The sequence below is a fragment of the Camellia sinensis genome, chromosome 7, assembly GCF_055761805.1.
Source record: "Camellia sinensis isolate YWXY chromosome 7, ASM5576180v1, whole genome shotgun sequence".
Taxonomy (NCBI): Eukaryota; Viridiplantae; Streptophyta; class Magnoliopsida; order Ericales; family Theaceae; genus Camellia; species Camellia sinensis.
In genome coordinates, this window is record NC_138967.1 from 105,231,534 (window position 1) to 105,253,232 (window position 21,699).

The window sequence follows — 21,699 nt, forward strand, 5'->3', positions numbered from 1 at the left end:
TGTACAGGAACATAGAAACTGAGAAAATGGGGAGAAGAGAGAGGGTTCGAAGAAGATACTTGGGCAAAACCAAGAAGAGGGGGTTAACCGAGAAGGCTTTGGCTTTGGCTTCTAATCAAAATGAACCCAGAAGGTTTCCTCAATAGGGAGAAGGGTTCAGAGGGAGCTCAATCTCATCTCTTTGAATCGTCTCATCAAAGAAGGGTTACCTGGTACATTGCTTCCTCACCTCCTTCCTCTTATCTTTGTTGATTTTTATTAAAGTGATTACTCATTGTTTGTTTGGTTTTAAAGAACAAGGAACTTACTTGGGTTCCCTCACAAGTGTCTTACATGCATTACATAAAATAAATATGATCCTAAATATACAACTAATTATACAAATATAAATCTAAGTCCAGTTTGAGACTACTAACAAGATTTTTATACGCAAAAAGTAAATAACAAGTAAGAAGAAAAAATATTCCAAAAAACAACATGATAATTCAAACCGAACTTAATGCATCATTTCTACATGATTAAGTTAGCCTAAACATGTTGTTTTAAGAAAAATAAATAAAACATGCGAAAATAGGTGAAAAACAAGCAAAACTAACACCCTACATGATGATCATGCCATATTATTGTCCTAACTATGATTAACTATTGAAAAAAGGTAGAAAATAAGTGTTGAAATAAATAAACAATGAGGGTTTTACTGTTGATTTGGATAAACTGAAGAGCATGTGAAGAAAATGCAAAAAAAAAAAAAAAAAAACAGTAAGTTTTCTTGCTTGCAAAACATCCCTCCAGCTTAGTTTCTAATTTACTTCAATTGTTCCAAGCTTTAGATGATTTTTAGTGATTAGCGTTACTGTGAGAGGGTATATTTTCCTAGTTAAAGCAAGGGAAGAAAAGAAGGCAAGTATTTTCTCTCAAAACTCACAAAAATTGTTCAAAATTCTAACCCATTGAAAGAGGGGAGAAGGGGCTCATTTTATAGGCAAAAAGGATCTTGGGGAGCACACTAAGGCTTCCCCATCACTTCCTCTTGTCACCTCCTTCCGTAATTGCACCAAGATTGAGTTTCCAAAACAGGTTCTACCACAAATGGAAGTGCACCCACATAGAGCATGTGCGTACGCACCAATCATGTGCGCGCGCACAAAGTAGATACATGCGCATAGTTTGCCTTTGGTTCCTATGCCATCCACGCATGCACAAGTATGGAGTCCCATGCCCTTGGCTTGCTTGTGGCTCAAGTAAACTCAAATTATCTCTCAATCAATGTTTTTAATAAAACTAGTCACTAATTTTGAAAAATATCATCATTCAATACACAATCGGGCCTCTCTCTCTCTTTTGGGGTTAAAAAGTTAGTTTTGGGCTTAAAATGGGTTCAAGATAAAATGGCCATTCGCAAAAAGTCAATTTTTGGCTAAAACAAAGCTACACAGCAACTTTAAACAACCTCAAACATTTTAAAGTTGAAGTAATTATCATTTCATCATCAGGAGACTAACAAGCGCTTAGGGCCGTAAATGAGCCAAGCCGAGTCGAGTTTTGCTGAACTTGAGCTCGACTCGATAACTAACTGGGCTTGAGCTTGGCTCGGCTCGGCTCGACTCGATAAGATTTTTTTAATTATTTAAATAAAAAATATTATTTATATTAAACAATTTATTTATTATATAATTTAAATAAAGATAAACAAACCGAGTTTGACTAGTTGAGCTTATTCTGTGACGCCCCAAATTTTTGGAACATCAAGGGAAATTAAATAAATAAAATGACTTAATAAATCAAAAAGTTGATATCTTAATTGGACATTTCAACTCTCGTACATAACCAAAGGTTCAAATAACAATAGATAAAAACTTAAAATTATCCAAATACAACATCAAATGAAATTATAAAGTCCTTAATAACTATTATATAAAATAATATAATATATTCGGCTCTAATCAGAGTTTCAAGTCAGCCAAGGCTCTACGTTAGCGTCAACTCCATTTCAGCTTCAATTATTTCCTCGCCAAAACCTGGCATAAAACGCGAAGGCAACAAAAATATATGCCATGAGTTTTGCAACAAAGTAAGAAAACATAACCAACCTACCATTCTTTTTAAAAGAAAAATAATGAGATTATAAACATGAGATAACAATATAATTGTAAATATAAATTACAACCATTAAAATAATTTCAATAATTTTAATAAATTAGGTGACACTCGAAATCTCACCAAAGAGATTTAACTTACCAACCACTAAGCATGACAACGGTTATTTTGAAACCCCCCCTTGGTCAAATATTCAAGTGTTATCAACTGTAACTACAAAGGATGCCCACGTCCGGAGTTATATACTCAAGTAGTGGCATTCGTGATCTGCCCTAAGGAAACGGTCTGTCAGGGGTACGTAACCTCTCTGTGTGCCACCTGCACATCCATCCTTATTCAAAAACCGAATACCAAAAAGGGTTTAAATAAGTCCCGTGCCATCTTAAGGTTTTGCGACACAATTTACGTGAGAATTCTCAAAACCAGGGCTCACCCTGAACAACCGGTATTAACCGTCAACCCTTAATTTCATGCACTCTTTAAAATTAGAACTCACCCTGAACAACCGGTATTAACCATCAACCGTTAATTTCGTAAATTTCGTTGATCATTTTAATTGATTTTCATACTAATCATGAATAATTACAAATTAGATCACAATCAATATTATACCATTTCAATACAATTTTTAACAGAAAATATCAACACATACGTTCTACAACAATCCATCAATGTGTATAAATTATTGTGAACAGTTTAATCAAGTCATGGTGTGATATAATAATTTTAAACACTAAAATAAATCACAACACACATGCATTGACTGCTAATTTACAAGATTCAATTAAATAGACTGGCACAATATTGATTTTTAGTCCTAATAAATGGTTGAAGTAGTAATCTTGATTCTTTATCATCTTGCCCAAAATTTTCAGGACATAAATTTCATAGTTAAAATTATAAATAAATTATTTATACAAGTCTAAAATTCATGTAACTATATGGGATATTCAAAAAACATGTTTTGCTTATTTTTCAGAAAGAATTTCCCAAAAATAAGTTATAAATAATTCGGTAAAATTTCAAGATATTTCATGACACGGATTTGTTACATTTTCTTAAAATAATTCCATACGTAAATTTATAAATCAATTCCATAATCTAAAAATTTATTATGAAACTAGACTTCTCAAATTTCATTTTTTATTCAGAAAATACCAGATTTGGTTCAATATAGGATTTTTAGTGATTTTTCCAATATGCCGTAAAATCTGTCTACCGTTTCAGATCTAATTAAAAGTTCTTATAAGTTTTTATAAAACTAGAATAATTGTTACAAAAATTCTTGGATGAACTAGACATTATTCTTAAGAACTTTGTAGAAGAAATCATCTCAAAAGTTTGAGCATAAAATTGTCTGCAAATTTTTACAAGTTTCTGGCAGAGTTAAGAGTCATATAATCAAACCAAATATATTCAATCATCTCTTTAATGGTACAAACTACATATGCAAGTCCAATTCCAAAATTAAACCATGATTTTAAGGCTACTAATAAAAATAGCCTTCAAATATTTAACCTACAAATCACAAATTTACATACAACTATAAACAAAATTTTATCTAAATTTTTAGCTATTTTAACATATGAACACAAATCTAAAAATTTAACAATTAAAAAGAATGAGAGCGTTATGAGAGTTTTCTTACTATGCTAGGTTGCTAACGATTTATCGCCCGATTTTGATTTATGATTTTGATTGTAAGATATGACCGTCATGGCTCCATGATCGTCTTGCTGAAATTTCACATCAATCGGACACGATCTCACCATTGATCGTCCATTGGATTATCTCAGAACTTTTAGTTGTCGATCATCATCTTAGACTGAAAATTTCCAAGATCTAACCCCAAAAATGGATTCTACACATCGAAAAACCTAAGAGTGGTCATCCCTGAAGTCATAAAACCACTTGATTAACCCAAATGTACTAGGATGCACCGTAGCACCATGAGCCGAGAAACGCTGGATAAAATTCAGTTCAACTTCTCCAAACAGCTGTGGCACGCGCGAACAGAAAGGCCCAGAAATTTAGTTTCAAATCCACTACTTCAAGTTCTTATATCTTTTTTGTCATAGTTCCGTTTTGTCTTATTTTTCCGTCATTGGATTTACCTCACGACCTAGTTTTTGTTTCACTCCTCACACACCTCGTTCCGTCTCTTTTTTGCATGCCATCAGATCTCTAAAATTTGACCAAAAATAAGATTTTTCCTCCCGTCTCCGACTTTTCCTCGAACCATATTTCGGACTCCATAACTTTCTTAATTCTTAACGGTTTTACTTCATTCTTTCACCAATCTCTTCAACTTACTTCATACTTCATTCTACATGACCTAATTTTCTCACTTCTTCCCGAAATGGATGGTTTTGGCATGCCGAAACTAAGCCGGAAACCAACTTTTGAAATTCAAAATAAACTTCTCCAACTTTGTTTCTTTCTCCTCCATCTTTCTTCTTCTTCTCTTTCTTCACCTACAACACTTTGTGAATGGTGGTTCTAGATGATAGTGGTGGTGGCGGTTCGACGGTGTGACGGTGGTGGAGAAGTTCGCGGGTTGGTGGTTCTGGTGGTGATAGTATGGGTTAAGGCCGTGGCTATGGAGGTTGGGGGAGGAGGAAGAACAGAGATAAAGAAAAAGAATGAGAGTTTTGAGAATAAGAAGTGGAGAGAAAGAGAGAGAACCGAGAGAGAGAGAAAGAGGAAACAGATATATATATATATATATATATATGAAACTGGAAGAGAAGCAAAATGTGAAGAGATGTGAAGGAAAAGTTAGGCTCAATTTATGGGGAAAAATGAGAAAGAGTAAAAGAAGATAAAAGAAAATGAAAAGAAATTTAAATAAAAGAAAATGAAATTTAACACCTGGTGGTATCGGATCAGCATGTCCACCATGTTTTGTTTTGGTAATGATAACCGAGAGAGGGGTGCATGTGGAAGGTAAGAAAACATGGGAAGCAAACCCATGCTTTTTTGATTGGGTTTTAGTACAAAAAATATTACGTTCCAGCATAACTTGATTACAAAAAAATATAGAGAAAAATATAATAAAAATATTATAAGGTTCATAAATTAATATTGAGTAATAATATAAGGTCAAAAATATTTTATTTTGAATAAATTTTCAGTATAAAAATATACAGACTATTAAATTCAAAATATTGTGAATAATTATTTAAGAAAATTAAAAATATATATATATATATATATATATTATTTTTATTATATAAAAATACGGGATTTCACATATTCGAGCTTGAAACGAGTCGAGCCAGCATGCGAACAACTCGGTTCGTTTGCAACCCTATACTCCCGAAGTCTTAAGGTCAGTTAAAATAGGGTGTCTACACATGCTTGTGTGCGAGAGTAAAATTTACACTGTTGAAATAAATCGAAGCTCTATGATTGAATTAAGCTATTCGGGCTTGTAAGACAAGAGAATTGTGAGCTTCCCAACTGTGGTTGGCTGAATAACTCTTCTGATGCTGAAATCAAGGACTTCTGAAGGAAGAGAAAAGGAATATATATATATATATAGATAGATAGAGAGAGAGAGAGAGAGAGAGAGAGAGAGAGAGAGAGAGAGAGAGAGAGAGAGAGAAGTTACAGAGAGCGTGAAATTCGAATCCTTCTCCAAGAGAAGTTAAGTACCTTAGATACGAGGTACTGCCTTGCTCTCCAATGTGAGCCTAAAGTAGCTCATGAGCCTCTTTGGTTCAAGTGATCATAGCCTTTGGATGTGGGGGCTGAAGGGGTTTAATACAAAACGGGTCAGATCCAAGCCTTGGACCGGCCCAATCCACTAAAGCCCAAATCCAAGTGGGTTAGATGAATATATAGGCAAGCCAATTAAGCCTAACTCCATGATCAATAGTCTACCCAAGTCTTTAAGCACTTGGGCCCAACTCGCAGTGGAAAAGCTAGTCCAGCCGCGATGCTGGGCTAGGCCGAGCTGCAAGACTTAATCTATGAGCCGAGCTGATGGGCCGAACCCATCCTCAGAACTAAAGTGGGTCGAGCCCATACAAAGATATCAGAATGGATGAGCCCATCTCTATAAACGATCTTGTAAAAGGCCGAGCTGAGGCACAACGGTACCGAGCTGAGGCACAACGATACCGAGTTGAGGAAACCTCATAGAGAAACGTGGAAGCCATGAATACATGCACATGGAGGATGTCACCTCAGCTGGTCCCCTCCCCCTAGAATCATGGAATTGGTTGATCAAGGGAATGTGGTCTGTTAGTAGCATGATTACAACAAGTATATGCATCCATTACCAACAACTTAATGGTCTCCTACCTTGAGTAATGTTAAAGTAAGCCTAGAAGCACCAAAGCTTCATGAAACCATCTTAGGCAACAAGCAAAGCTTTCTATATAAGCCTCACTCTCTTCACATTGAAGGTATCTGATCTAATCTGATCTTAACTTGAGCACAACCGAATTTACTCTTTCATTCCCTCTCTCTACACCTAGAGAGAGTCCTTCATCTTCTCCGATCACTCATTCCCACACCGGAGGGGTTTTCTGGCCAACCCCGGCCGACCCCGGCCGGGCAGCCTTGACGGTGTTCTGTATTGCAAGTCCTCGGTTCCTGGACAGTCCATCCAGTTGCGGAGCTCCGATCCACAATCATCTAGTGCAGTATTCGGTACGCACAATTGGTGCGGTGAACATGGAATGCTTTGTCTTTGAGTTCTGCACCCAGTTCTGGCAATGGGGATTGAGGACATTCCACCATCGGCATTGACTCCACAAATAGAGAAGATGAAGGATAAAGGCATGGTACTCCCGACAGTTCTGGAGAAAAAGACCGGAAAACAACAACCAGACTTTCTAATCTGTTGAGCATCGACAACCCTTCGCTGGTGGTTTTTCCCACCATTTTCTATCAAAGAAGGATTATAGAGATCGAATCATCGATTCCATGGGAATGGAGATACAAGAACTGAAAGCACAACTCAAAAGGGTGATGGGCGACCCAACGGAGAAGAGGGCCGACGCAGAATCCTCTTGTCTGCACCGGAGAAGTCCATCCCTGGAATCACCTGAAAAGAAGGTCCCGAGGAATGAGTCTGGACAGCAAAGTCAGCCAATTCCGGTGCAAAGGGAAACAGCGAGCAGCCACACCCATAGTTCACAACGGAGAAGGGCTAAGAGGTAGAGAACAGCCAGCCAGCAGACAAAGTATCTACCTCAGGATCTCCGCACCTGGTTGGTCGAGAACAGAGAAAATGAACAACGATAGGAATGAGAAGTTCAACATCTTGATCGCATTCTTCATCAGAGGAAGCACTGAGCACTGAATGAGCTCGTCCCCTCTCACTTTTCTCCTATATCTAGCAATTTTAGACCACGCTGTAAGTGCAGTACTAATTCGCGAAGTGGAAAAGGAACAGAGGCTGATGTATACAGCAAGACTCTCCTAGATGCCGAGACACGGTACTTACTATTGGAAAAACTGGCTTACGCCCTACTCATTATCTTAAGGAAGTTGCAACACTACTTCTAGGGTCACACCATCAATGTCCTCACCGAGTTCTCCCTCAGATCTGTCTGTGGCCAAGCTGATGTCTCGGGCCGAACGGCGAATGAGCGGTTGAGCTTAGTGAGTTTGACATTCGGTATTAGCCTAGAACAGCAATCAAGGCCCAGGTCTTGACAGATTTTATCGCCGAATTCACACCTTCCCAGAGAACCGAACATAAGAAATCCAGCTCAGTACAGGTACTATGTACCACCGAACTGGGAAAACAATGTGCTTTAGAAGCATGGAAACTCTTCATTGGCAACATCCGACAACTGTACGTTGCCGGATCATCCAATAATTGAGGTTCGGGGGCAGGGATGGTACTCATATCTCCAGAAGGATTTACCTGGGAAAACAAAAACTCCAGCTTGGTGCAGAGAACCGAGAATAAGAACTCTAGTTCGGTGCAGGTACCACGTACCACCGATCTGGGAAAACAATGTGCTTCAGAAGCATGGAAACTCTTCATTGGCAACATCCGGCTGCTCTACATTGCCGGATCATCCAATAATCGAGGTTCGGGGGCAGGGATGGTACTCATATCTCCAGAAGGATTCACTTGGGAAAACAAGAACTCCAGCTCGGCACAGAGAACCGAGCATAAGAACTCCAACTCGGTACAGGTACCACGTACCATCGAACTGGGAAAACAATGTGCTTCAAAAGCATGGAAACTCTTCATCGGCAACATCTGACAGCTCTACGTTGCCGAATAACTGAGGCTCGGGGGTAGGGATGGTACTCATATCTCCAGAAGGATTCATCTGGGAGCAAGCTCTGAAGCTTGGATGGAAGGCCTCTAACAACGAGGCCGAATATAAAGCACTACTCGCAGGATTGCGCAATGCCGAACAATTCAGTGCAGGTCAACTCCTGGTTTTCAATGATTCTCAGTTAGTTGTCAACCAACTCACTGGGATCTATAAAGCAAGAGATGAAAGAATGGCAAAGTATACGGGTGGAATGAATCAATCGGGACAGAAACAACCATGCTGATACTCTAGCTTGCCTTGGCTCATCAGTGGAAACCAAAGATGCTAGAAAGATTTGGGTCGAGTTTTTGCCAAAATCGAGTACTGTGTCTCCAGATTTGGTCCTTTGTAGGAACTTAGGACCGAGCTGGATGGATCCAATGCTTAGTTTTCTGAGATCTGGCACTCTCCCTAAAGATAAGAAATAGGCAAACAAAACCATCATTGATGGCATAAAAAAGCGGCTTGAAAGTGCAAGAAGAAAGTGGGTTGAAGAGTTACCCTATGTGTTATGGGCATACCGAACCACGGTACGGCTCTCGACCGGGGAAACTCCCTATTCCTTACCTACAAAAGTGAGGTTGTTATTCCACTGGAAGTTGGTCTCCTAACTATCCAGTCAGAACTGTTCAAAGTTACAAGTAACGAAGAAGCCATTGCTCAAGCACTAGACATAGCGAAAGGCCAAAGAGAAGCAACACTGATTAGACTTGCAGCCTATCAGCAGCAGCTTATCAAGGATTTAAACAAGAAAGTTCTCCCAAGACAATTTACACCTGGTGAATTGGTTTTGGGCAAAGTTATGGATCACAAAAGGGTGCTTGGCAAAGGAAATTCAGGACCTAACTGGGAGGGGCCTTACAAGGTTACAGTCATTGCTGGAAATAGAGCATACTACCTGGAGGATCTCAAGGGCAAAGCCATACCTCGGCCCTGGAATATAGAAAACCTCAAGAGGTACTATCAATAGACTATCCCCTTTAAATATCCATCAAAGTGTAACGACATTTGTCTTTTGATCAATGGAAGAAGTCTCTCCTCTATTTGTTTCCACCACCTATACAGTCTTAAGGCCAGAATAGATTGATCAACTTAGCCCCTAAGATTCAAGCTCTAGGGGAATTGTTCAAACTAAGGATGGTTTTAACTAAGGCAGAGTTAGCAATAACTCTCGGAATAAGCATCATTGGGAATGAACGAATTTTAGCAAAGTCAAGGAGTGACCTTTGGAATTAGCTTCGGTTTTTACCGAATGGAATTAGCTTTGGTGTTTACTAAACGGACTTAGCTTTAGTGTTTACCAAACGGGCTCAGCTTTGGTGTTTACTAAACGGACTTAGCTTTGGTGTTTACCAAACAGAATTAGTTTCGGAGCGACCGAGCGTAATTTGGTTTTAGTCAGAGCTCAAGCATGCCAAGTGGAATTGCTTGGTGGATTTATGTTTGGCAACTAAAATGGAACTTAGCCAAGTGGAATTGCTTGGTGGAAACCGCACTAACGAATTTTTCAACTGATCCTTTCTTTTCTACCAATCACAGAATTTTTACAAGTCACAAACGACTCTTTCTTAAGTACAAGTACATCAACACTTCAGTACTGCTGCATACAAACAGAGTTTGAACAAACTAGGCTAAATTCTATCGGGAGCAAACTTTCAGCACTAGTCTTACTCAACTCTAGCCAGGGGCAAACAATTGTTTTTTCAAACCAACCTGGACCTGAGTAAGACACCTCTTTTTACCTCTATCTCATTCAAATGCACTTATGCTATCACAGTTGCAACAAACTTAAGCAGCTCTACCTAAAGAGCACAGTCTTCAGTACCGATCTTACTTAGCTCCAGGTGGGGGCAAACAATTATTTTTCAGAACCAACCTGGACCTAAGTAAGACCCTCTCCTTTCATTACAAAACCAAGCACAGTCGTACAACATATTCGTTAACCAGACTGAGCATCTATTTGGCCCTGAGGTCCCAACAGTGCTCGGCCGGGGGCAAACAGTACAGAAAACATTCAGATGTAAAAGCAAGAAAGCATCAGATTGCAAAATCAAAAGGAAAATTCCATCATCCAACAAAGACACAGTTGGCCTCACAAACAGCTTGTCTTACCAAACATAAGGGGGCAACTCATCAGGAAGACCGAGCTCCAGTACAGCAGAAAGCAAAAAGAAGAAAAAACAAAATGTGACAAATTTCAAATCGTTTCAATGGGCACTTCAACTTTCATCAGCAGGAGGAATTTCATGAGTAACATCTACAATCTTATCTGGGCCACCTTGGGGAGGAAAAGTAGAGGCAACTCCAACTTCCTGGAAAGCAGGAGCCTCCTTAACCACATCTCCCACAGCTTCAGTTTCCAAGGTTCTACCCCTTTCAACATTCACCGTTTCATTGGCAGTATTTCTCTCCAAAGTCTTGAATGTCGAATCAGTCCCTGGGAAAATCTTAGCTGGAGGAATAGCAGGGGTATCAGCAGCCTTCAGACCCAAGGATTTTGAGGGAACAGGAATATCTTGAAACAGAGGAGACCCTTCAGGAATTTGAGCAATAGTTAGGGCACTTGTCCAGCCTTTGAGAAAAAACTAAGGGAAAGACATAGAAATAGCACTAGTCACCAAAATAGTGGCACAAGGGCCAGCAATGGCGTTAGAGATAGAAAAGCAAGAGGAAAGAAGGGTTTTAGATGAACTTACAGTGATTTGATGAGAGGACAAAGAACGAAGGTCTTGAAGACTGGAATCAAAAGATAATAGCAGCATTTGGAACCCGGTGGCAAGCGTTTGGATAGAGCACTGTCGGAACAAAGATGGGAGAATGAAAGGGTTTTGGGATTTCAAAACTTTGAAACAAACAAGGAGGACGAAGAGACAGCCCTAGGGTATTTATGACCCTTGACCAGCGTGATGGTACAAATCACGTCCCTCTGTACAGAATTGGCGTCTTTTCTTTGCACACCAGTACCACGCTACCACGTGTCACCATGGAAGGACACATGCAGAGCGCGTGTGTTAGGATCGCCACTAAGGCCGAACTAGAGTAGACCCGAAACGATGCGACGGTTGGGGTATTGAAAAGTAGCTCCCCCCAAGGGAAACCTTAGCGCGAGCTAGGGGGAAAATGAAGGGGCTGAATACGAAACGGGTCGGATCCAAGCCTTGGGCCGGCCCAATCCACTAAAGTCCAAATCCAAGTGGGTTAGATAAATATATGGGCAAGCCAATTAAGCCCAACTCCATGATCAATAGTCTACCCAAGTCCTCAAGCACTTGGGCCCAACTCGCTGTGGAAAGGCTAGTCCAGCCGCGATGTTGGGCTGGGCCGAGCTGAGCTGCAAGACTTAATCTATGGGCCGAGTTGATGGTCCGAACCCATTGTTAGAACTAAAGTGGGCCGAGCCCATACAAAGATATCCGAATGGACGAGCCCATCTCTATAAACAATCTTGTGAAAGGCCGAGCTGAGGCACAACGGTACCGAGCTGAGGAAACCTCTTAGAGAAATGTAGAAGCTATGAATACATGCACATGGAGGATGCCACCCCAGCTGGTCACCTCTCCCTAGAATCACGAAATTGGTTGATCAAGGGAATGTGGTCTGTTATCTGCATGACTACAACAAGTATATGCATCCATTATCAACAACTTGATGGTCTCCTACCTTGAGCAATGTTAAAGTAAGCCTAGAAGCACCAAAGCTTCATGAAACCATCTTGGGCAACAAGAAAAGTTTTCTATATAAGCCTCACTCTCTTCACATTGAAGGTATCTGATCTAATCTGATCTTAACTTGAGCACAACTGAATTTACTCTTTCATTCTCTCTCTCTACACCTAGAGAGAGTCCTTCATCTTCTCCGATCACTCATTCCCACGCCGAAGGGGTTTTCTGGCCAATCTCGACTGGGCAGCCTTAACGATATTCTGTGTTGCAGGTCCTCAGTTCCTGGACAGTCCATCCAGTTGCGGAGCTCCGATCCACAATCATCTAGTGCGGTATTCGGTACGCACAGGGGCTATAGATCAGTTAGGCACGATTGCCCATGCAGCTTGATCCATATCGCCATGGCATAATATTTTGCTCTAACCATTTTTGTTCATCACCTAGGGAACGTGATGACATGCATGTTCTCCTATGGCCTATAGTTTAATGCGAGGCTTGAGCCTTTATCATCTATTATCGACCCTGGGCCAATATTCCCAGCTTGACCCTCTCTAAAGGTAGTTTTGGGCTTCGATATTCCGCCCTGATAGGCTTAGCTCATTCTAACGAACAAGGTGGGTTCGACCAACATCGGTAGCCTGAATGTCCTTGGATTAGTCAGGTGTTAGGCCTCAAATTGATGTGACTAAACGGGTTTTTCCCGTATCAATATCTGAAGCTGGTTCGGCCTTCATTGTTACCCTAAGTGGAATCGGCCCACATTGGCACTGACGGTGTATTTGACTCATTTCATTTGACTAGATGGATTCGGCCCATTCTAGGGGCCCACATCAATAGGGCTTGCTTGATGGGATTGGCCCACGTCAATATCGTTAGTGAGTTCGTTCCATGCAAGTGGGCTTGAATTGGTTTGGTCCTGTAAAGGTAGCTCGACTCGATTCTGGCCTTGCTTTGGTCATATTGACCTCCTCAGTTAAGAAAATAATGCAAGGAGATTTAGGGCTCAAATTATATATTGAACTTTGCACTACATCAATGGACCTTCACTATTATATTTTTCTTTCTAAAAAAAGTTAGGTACTATTCACTCTATTTGGTTTCAGTTTTCAAAATTTACTTTTTAAAAAATTCTACTTCTTTATTTTTCATATTTTCTTTTTGTTTTCACTGAATTTTTTTAACATTTTTTTTTAAGACACACCAAACATAAATACGCTTAAAAAGTATAATATTTGTGAAAAAAATCTTTAAAAAATTCACTAAATACCAAAAATATAAAAAAATATACAAAAATTCAATACATTTTTTGTATTTTGTGTATTTATTAATTTTTTAAAATATTTTTTCACAAATATTTTACTATTTAGATACATCTAAGTAAGGTACATCTAACAAAGTAAAAAAAATGTTTGAAATTTTAAAAATATTCACTAAAAACAAAAAATAAAATAAAAACTAAAAAATAAAAAATTTAATTTTCAAAAAATTAAATTTTAAAAATTGAAACGTAACACACTGATTGTTCTTCTAACACATGCTTTTTTAAGCAAAAATTCAAAATGTCCATATTGATTTTTTTAAGCCATTTTATTACGACATGGTGATGTAATCTTGTTGTACCACTTTGCCATCCACGAGCATTAGAATTCGAATCATATAGAAAATGAAATAATGAAAAGTTAAAGGACAATTTAGTTATTTCACAATTAAAAGCTAGAAACCTAAAACTATTACCAAAAAAAGTAGGCTAAAAAGTATTGATAATTAATAGCTTGACTAGCTGCAATTGCATAAACTTGCAGTATAGAGGGGATAAAGTAGTCATATGCAAAGCTCAAAATGGAGATATACACGACCCACTATGGAAATCCTAATAGGGATCAGTAAGCCGAGATACATAAAATGGGCAAGAGACCGAATAAGAACATCATTCACTAGAAGGAAAGGGGGCTGAGGAAAGACCATTCACACATGACTAAGGGTAAGTTTGGTAATTCTTAAAAAATTTAAAAAGTCAAAAAGTCACTATTCTATTTAAATCACATCATCTTATTTAAGTCACATCACCTCTCTAACACATCACTTCAAACCCAACCCAAATCCAACCCATATTTCATAAAAAGTCAAAAAGTGCACTTATTTAGTCTTCCTAAACTTGGCCTAAGGGTCGTTTGGTATTTGAGTTGGGCAAAAAAATTGCAAAAAGGACAAAAAAAAAAAAAAAGTCAAAAAATTACAAAAAGACAAAAATTGTCATTCCAAGGCCAAAAAATCAAAAAAGAATACCAAACGATCAAAAAAGTCCTAGGTTAAAAAAGTCAAAAAATTAATTAAAAAAGTCATTGTCAAACGAGTACTAAATGTAATAGAAATGTGCATTTCATGTTTTAGTTCAAGATAGTTTTGTTCTGTAGGGCAATCACGGAGCGGCACACCTAAAGCTCCATTTCGAAATAAAAGTCATAGTGGTCGAATGGCCCATTCATTTGGCAGCACATCTTATTAGCTGGTGGCATGACAACCTTCCCTGCTCACCTATTTTTAGTGGACATTTGCCACTTCGTTTCATTTTAGAATTCAAGGGATATAGTCACAATCTCACTTTGGTACCCGCACCTCACTTTCGTACAAGTGTATGGCATTTTAAAAACTACAGTTGATTTTATCATAAGCTTTTGGAGATATCATCATTTAAAGCAAAATCATCGAACTTAACTTTAGATTTGTGTATAGTGTGGAGGAGGGTCATAGGCAAGAAGAATATATTATTTGAAATTAGGATATATCAACATTTAAGGCAAAATCATCAGACTTGCTTTAAATTCGTGTATAGTATAGAGGAGGGTCATATCATAGACAAGTAAGAATATATTATTTGAAATTTGCCTATTGCGAAGAAAAGCACTCTGAAAGGGGGAGATAAGATTTTGTAGGACAGATTGCATGCGCCTAATCATAATGCCTGAAATTGTTTTATAAATTACATTACTGAGGCTAATAGGCTTGAAATGGGCAGGCCGAGAAGCATTTTCTATGATTCAACTTCTCTGTTTTCATGTATTGAGGGTGTAGGAGTACCCAGACATAAATAAAAACTTGTAAATGCGGTTAAAAAGAGGGATAATGATCATCATAAATATAAATGTGATGAAGAGAGAAAAAGCCTAAACTAACATGAAATGCGATAGTAAAACAAGCCGTAAATTTTTTTATTTAACTAGTAGCATATAGTAATTGACAGAGTAAAATGACGAAAAGATTCACATAACTGATTCTATTTGAATGGAACCTATGTTTGATCTTGTTGAAGTGTAGAACGTACTTGCTGGTTGAATTAATATATTCCTTACACCATTATCTTGTTTTAAAAAATAAAATAATGTGCTAGGCCATAGGATTTTGGTTTCCTGTTCTTCAAGATCATCAAATGGTCCAGAAATAGGGAGGAAGATATAACCACGCAATCCACTTTTGACCTCCGCACATGTTTTTTTGACAATTACTATCAAATTATCAGAACGCAGTATTGATATACATTGCCACTGAAACGTAATTTTGAGAGCGACTCTCTCTACTCATGCTTAGGAGGCGGTTATAATTAAATCTGCTATGGAAAACTGAATTAAACCTAAATCAGTTGACAAGACTCAGATACAAGCAACCAACAGATCAATATAACTAAATTGTTCACAAATAGCCAAAGCTTTCAATACAATTCAGCTAATACTCTCTCGCACTTCAACTCGCATGCCTCTTTCTCCCTTCAGAGCCAGATCATCCCCTCCCATGATGAGATCAAGTGCTCCGGATGCTGGATTTCCATTTTCTATGTAATTTACTAATCTTTCACAAACCTCTGATGGTACAACATCCTTTTCCCTTAATAATTCTATCAACTCCCCTGCTACTTCTATGCTTCCCTTTCCCTTCAAATATTCCACACATGCTGCCAGAGTAGGAAGGTTTGGCTTCCACCTAGAATGACTCGCCGCGAGTGCCTTCTTCATCATCCCCACTGCCTTTTCCATTTGATCATCATCATGATATCCGGCTGCCAAGCGCTGCCATATTCTTGCGTGGGGCTCGATACCACTCTCTATCAGCCTATTTACAATTGATTCAGCATTTCCTAAAAGGCCTTTCTTGCAATAAGCATTGATGAGAAAGTTCGGAATTCGATAATCAAAAGATGTTTTCTTGTTCCACTCCTCCCATATCTTTTCCGCACCATCAAGGTCATCTAACTTCACTAGTGAGCTTATCATACTAAGGTAGCCCATATTGTATATTTTTCCAATTTTCTTGTACAAATTCCATATACCATACACTTCATCCTTGTTCCCCATACTAGCATACAGAGTGAGTAGAACCTCATAAGCAAACCTTCTCATCTTACCCCTAACAAGTCGCTCTGATTTCTTTACCATTGGTAAAGCCTTTTCTACCATACCAGCTCTCAAGTAACAATTTGCCGCCACGACATATGCATTCCAGTCCACAGTGACATCAGCTTCCATCTTTATCAGAAGCTTCTCCATTCCTTCAATATCAGAAGCAATTGCATACGCATCTAAGCGGGTATTGAATGTGAAATTGTTACCTGTAATGCCTTCCTCTTCCATCTCTTGCATGAGGGAATCTAGTTTTTCATGCTTTCCCATGTCAGCATAGAGCTTAAGCATCACATTGTACGGCAGTGATGTTCTATTGAATCCCAGGTCTGTCATCTTCTGCATGATTGCCTCTGCTTTCTCCAAAGATTTTTCTTGGGCATAACAGTTTAAGAGAGCACCATAGACCTGCAAGCCTCTCAAAGTGATAGGAATGTTACTGAAATACTTCTCTGCTTGTTCTAGGCCATTAACCTTTGATATCAAATCCAACCGAATCGCAACATCTCCAGGTAACAAGTCAAGATATCTTTTATTGCTCATCCATTCAGATACCTAACAATGAGAATAAGAAGCATGAACTAATGGGGAAATTTTCAAAATTGAAGTAGCTAAGAAGAAAATTAAAATTATAATCAACATCAGAGGGTACAATACTATCGATTCTTGAGTATTTCTAGAAAGGAGAATGAAAGGGAGTCTTGTGCCAGGCTTATGAATACACGTACGGCTTCTCATATGGACTGCATTATGGTTTAGACAACATAATAGTCAATACAAGCATAACTTCTCATTTATAAACCTTCAACAATTGTTAAAATTTTGGTGGTCTAGAATTGATACTTCAACAACTAGGCAGTGCACTCTCTGAGATCATCAGTCGTTGCCTAAGAAGCATGAACATGGACACATGACCTGACATGGACACTGACAGAGTAAATTTAAAAATTTTAAAAATATATATATATATATATATATCTGGAGACAAGATGTGAGAGACACAAAATAAATAGTTTACACATTTATTATATGTCATGTCATATATATGAATACTTCCTTCAAAGATAATATAAAAAATAAAAATAAGAAACAGCATAACACCAATTTCTAAAGCTTAAAGGAAGTGTTAATGGGTATAAATTTACATTTTTTTTTACTTATTAGATCCTAAATTATTTTTGTTCAAACTAGTAACATGTTATGGACACGTGTTTCCCAAGGGTTTGAACTGTGTATGAGTCATATTTTGTTTTAAAATAATAGTACAAGTTTGGACATGTGCCCAATGTGTCAGGAAATGCCCGATAAAGGCACAACGGTTTCTAGAAAGTGTCTGCGCTTCTTAGATTGTTGTTGTTATAAACATTCCAACAAAGTAAACCACTGGTACCAAAGAGTGTTAATACAGCTAGAAACATTATTCTGATATTTTATGATCAGCTCCATTTAATTTTCCATTAATGAAATATACTACAGTTACAGATGTATCTTTCTTTGTAAACATAACACTGTCAATTCACAAAATGGTTTGTTCTTCATATGATCTACGAACCATTCTCCAATCCTGTGATTCCAAATTTACATTAGATTTTTCGATTCATTATGGTTTATCCACTTCCTCTAGAACTGCAAACTATCCAGCAAGATTAAAGCACCATACTATTTTTAATTGTTTGTTCAAAAAAAAAAATAATACTATTTTTAATTGTAGGGACTTTTTTTTTTGGGTGAATAAATTGTAGGGACAGTCTGCTCAGAATATGCATTTTCCATCAAGAGGGAGGGAAATTTGCTACCCTCCAAATTTTATCTCCTATGGTGAACACCATATTGTATCCAGTGGCCAGAGATAGGCACCCTAATCAAACACTAAACACATTTTCAAAAGCATATAAGGAGGTCTCCTTCAGTCCACAACTTCTGCATTGAATTAATTATTTTCTTTTTAATGGCAGCATGTTATCATTTAACTAATAGAGTTGGTTATAGAGCTGAGCTTTGCACGTTCCATTTCTTGCTATAGTTTTCCTTTTCTCCCTTAAAGATACCATATCCATTAATATCAGAGTAATTTATGCCATATTTCATTCACGGATTTGTTGACAGATATGAAAAAGAAATCACTATTCCTTGTTTGGTTATCATGGAAAACAATGTGAAGAAAAAAGAAAAGAAAAAAAAGAGAGCAAATATGATGAATGTACATGGGAAAGTTTTTATTTCAAGACATCATTTCTCCTCTTTTTCATGATTTCATTTCATGAAAATATTAAAACCTAGAGTTTTCTAAATAGGACAGGATGCACAAAGGAAATGGTTTTCCTACTCATTTTTCTTTCCATCAACAATTCCAAGTTCCATACAAAGCCTTAGAGCATCTCCAATGGTATTAGGCATTTTACCTATCTAAACATTACTATAAAGTATACATTTTACTTTGCCTATCAACTGTTTCATGTTTCTACTCCACCCATACTCTGTATTTTAGCTATTTATCCAAATACTATTAACTTTATAGAATGTCACATTAGAAACAAAGATGGAGGGAAATAATCTTAATGATTAAATACATTTTGCCTAGCCTTGAAGGCTATCTACATGTAGCTAGTGAATATGAGTGGAGCTAAAATGCCTAATCATATGCCTAGTGCATTGGAGTTGAAAAACGTCAATCATGCTAGACATTTTGACTAACAAGCATTATATACCTAGTGAGTTGGACATACACACTCTAAAGTAGTGTTTGGTTCACTAGAATCAAGGTGGAATGAAATAACTATTCTATCTTAATATCCATTCTCATGTTTTAGGTCACTAAATAAATGATTGAAAATGCACTGCAAATGGAATAGAAGCATCTCCAACCCTTCACCAAAATTTTCATCCAATTTGATTCCCAATTTGAGTAAAAGTTGGATTTGATATGAACATTTGATGAAAAGATTGGAGACGATTTTTAAGCACTTTTTCATCAAATTTAAAGTTTGATGATAAAAAAAAGGTGAAGGATTGGAGATAAGAACCAAATTTTAACTTTCATTGCAACTATTATCACATTACTTTCAAACTAAACTAAATAAATCAGCTATTATGCTTTTCAAATGCTATTAAGTTAGACAAGCACAAAACAAAAGCACAGAGTTACAAGTAAAAATCATAAGTGCACAACTAACAATTTCAGCAATCCACAGACTTACATGAGAGAGAGAGAGAGAGAGAGAGAGAGAGAATACCTCGAGAGCGTGATTGAAACGTTTGGATTTTCTGAGCCGCCTGATGAGAACCTCAAGGTATGATTGCTTGGCAGGTCTTCCTTCACCGACCCATTGGTCGAGTACTGGTACAATTGAAACCCTAGGGTTTTCCAATTGTAAAAGCCTACCATACAGAGTGTCCTTTGAAGACGATGAGGAAGTCACGGTCTCGGTCTCGGTCTCGGTCTCGGTGGAGTAGAACAAAACCCTGAAAAACCTAGAAATGCTACATTGATTACCCAGTGAATTCCATGTACACAGCTTGAGAAGCTTCATCCCCATGAGAGAGAGGACACAGATTTTCTAATCCGAATGTCGTAGACCGTGGGCTCGTTTGTTTTGGGAGATGGAACGGGGGATTGGGGGATTAATAGTGAGGAATTTGTTAGCGAGGGAATTAATAGTGAAGGTTAAATTATTTTTATATAAAGTAATAAAATAAATAAAAAATATAAAAAATTAAACATTAATATTTAAAAAAAAAAATTTCAATATATAAAAAATATAAAAAATAAAAAAATTTATAATTCCTTCATTATTTTTTTAATATCATCTTTACATCTTCTTTACCAATTCTCTTTCCTCCTCCTTACTAGTTGTGTGGGTGAAAATCTGACCACACTGCCTGCTTAGTGATCAACTGGAGAGCACAGGCAGAATAGATGGCTTCAGCAACCTGAAACAGAAAGAAAAGGCTCCGGCGGTGGTTCTTCCACCCGGGGGCACTCCGACGATCAAGTCAGTATATCTCTCAAAGATAATCAAGTGCAAAACTTAATACTCAAAACATAAATTGCATACCTTAGACCCACGGGGTGCCTCTCTTTTATAATATACTCAACCCAAGTCCCACTAGAAGTATGACTTCTATGAACTCCAATTTAGTGCTTACTTTGGACTCTTTAAGAGATAAAGATAAATTCCCTTAAGAGTTTTATCTTGGTTAAGTCCCCTCTTTGCCTTAGGACTCTTGTCCCTTATCTGCTTATCTCGGATTCCGATATCTTCGGGGATAACCTCGGCAACTCCGAGATTATCTCGGCTTAACTATGACGACACGTGGCACCTCGGCTGACACGTCGGCGTCACCATACCACGTGTTGGTATTCAGAAAATATATCCCCACACTAGTCTCAAGAAATTACTAGTCTCCTCCTATCTCTCAAAATAAACACTCCATTCTCAATTCTTTTTTCACTATCAAATCTAAATCCCTCTCTATAACTCCAAAGAAACGGGACAAAAGTCTTCTTTATTTCTCACTCAGGTTTATGTTGGTTTGAGAGACACAAACGACCGTCGATAAATCTGTTTGGTTTGCTTTTTAAAAAGGTTTGACTTATCTCGTATTCGGGATTCAATTGGACAGAATATTTAAATGGGTAAATTACACACTATTTTTTTTTTAATTACAATTGTAGGGACTTTCTTTCTTATTTCAATAATAACAAAAAAAATTTCTTACCTGTGAGCTAGTATTAAGTTTCTCACACCGCTAATCTTCTATTAGTTTATTTAACAAAATATATTAATATCATACTAATATCATTTACTATGAATAAAAAAATTCAAGGTTGTTTTCATATTCAAATAGTAAATTTCCACTTACCTCTCGTCAAGTTTTATAAAAAAATTAATAAAGACTCACACATTATTTTAATAACGTTGAATAAAATTATTAATTACTTAAATATAAGGATTCTGGTTTAAACTCGACCCATTTATTGTTTTCGGATCCGAAAACTCATATATTTAACTGTTATTCAGCTCATTTCCATCTTTTTGTTTGTTGAGTTTGGCTATTGGAGTTTTGGTTATGATTGAAACATGTTTGGAAGTTAGTTTTTCAACGTGTTGTTGCTCAGAATTTTCTTTATTCGCTCAAGCGACCATTCATGCACTCGAGTGGTCTTTTGCAGTCTACAAAACTACTAAGAGTTTGAATTCTTCGCTCGAGTGGTCTTTCTTGCGCTCGAATGAACTTTTGCAGGTCTAAAACTACTGA

General features: G+C 37.6%; 2 protein-coding genes across 2 annotated transcripts; one reads left to right on the plus strand and one right to left on the minus strand.

Annotated features, from left to right (window-relative positions):
• The first annotated feature begins 8,898 nt into the window (after positions 1–8,898).
• Positions 8,899–9,357, plus strand: LOC145796006 (uncharacterized). Its single transcript, XM_082880974.1, has one exon. The coding sequence runs from the start codon at positions 8,899–8,901 to the stop codon at positions 9,355–9,357; it is 459 nt and encodes a 152-aa protein (XP_082737100.1).
• Positions 9,358–15,644: 6,287 nt separating this feature from the next.
• On the minus strand, positions 15,645–20,078 carry LOC114300321 (pentatricopeptide repeat-containing protein At2g20710, mitochondrial). The gene is made up of 2 exons (XM_082878957.1): positions 19,674–20,078; positions 15,645–16,995 (listed from the first exon to the last, which is right to left on the minus strand). The coding sequence occupies exons 1-2, from the start codon at positions 19,974–19,976 to the stop codon at positions 15,766–15,768; spliced, it is 1,533 nt and encodes a 510-aa protein (XP_082735083.1). The 5' UTR covers positions 19,977–20,078; the 3' UTR covers positions 15,645–15,765.
• Positions 20,079–21,699: the final 1,621 nt, after the last annotated feature.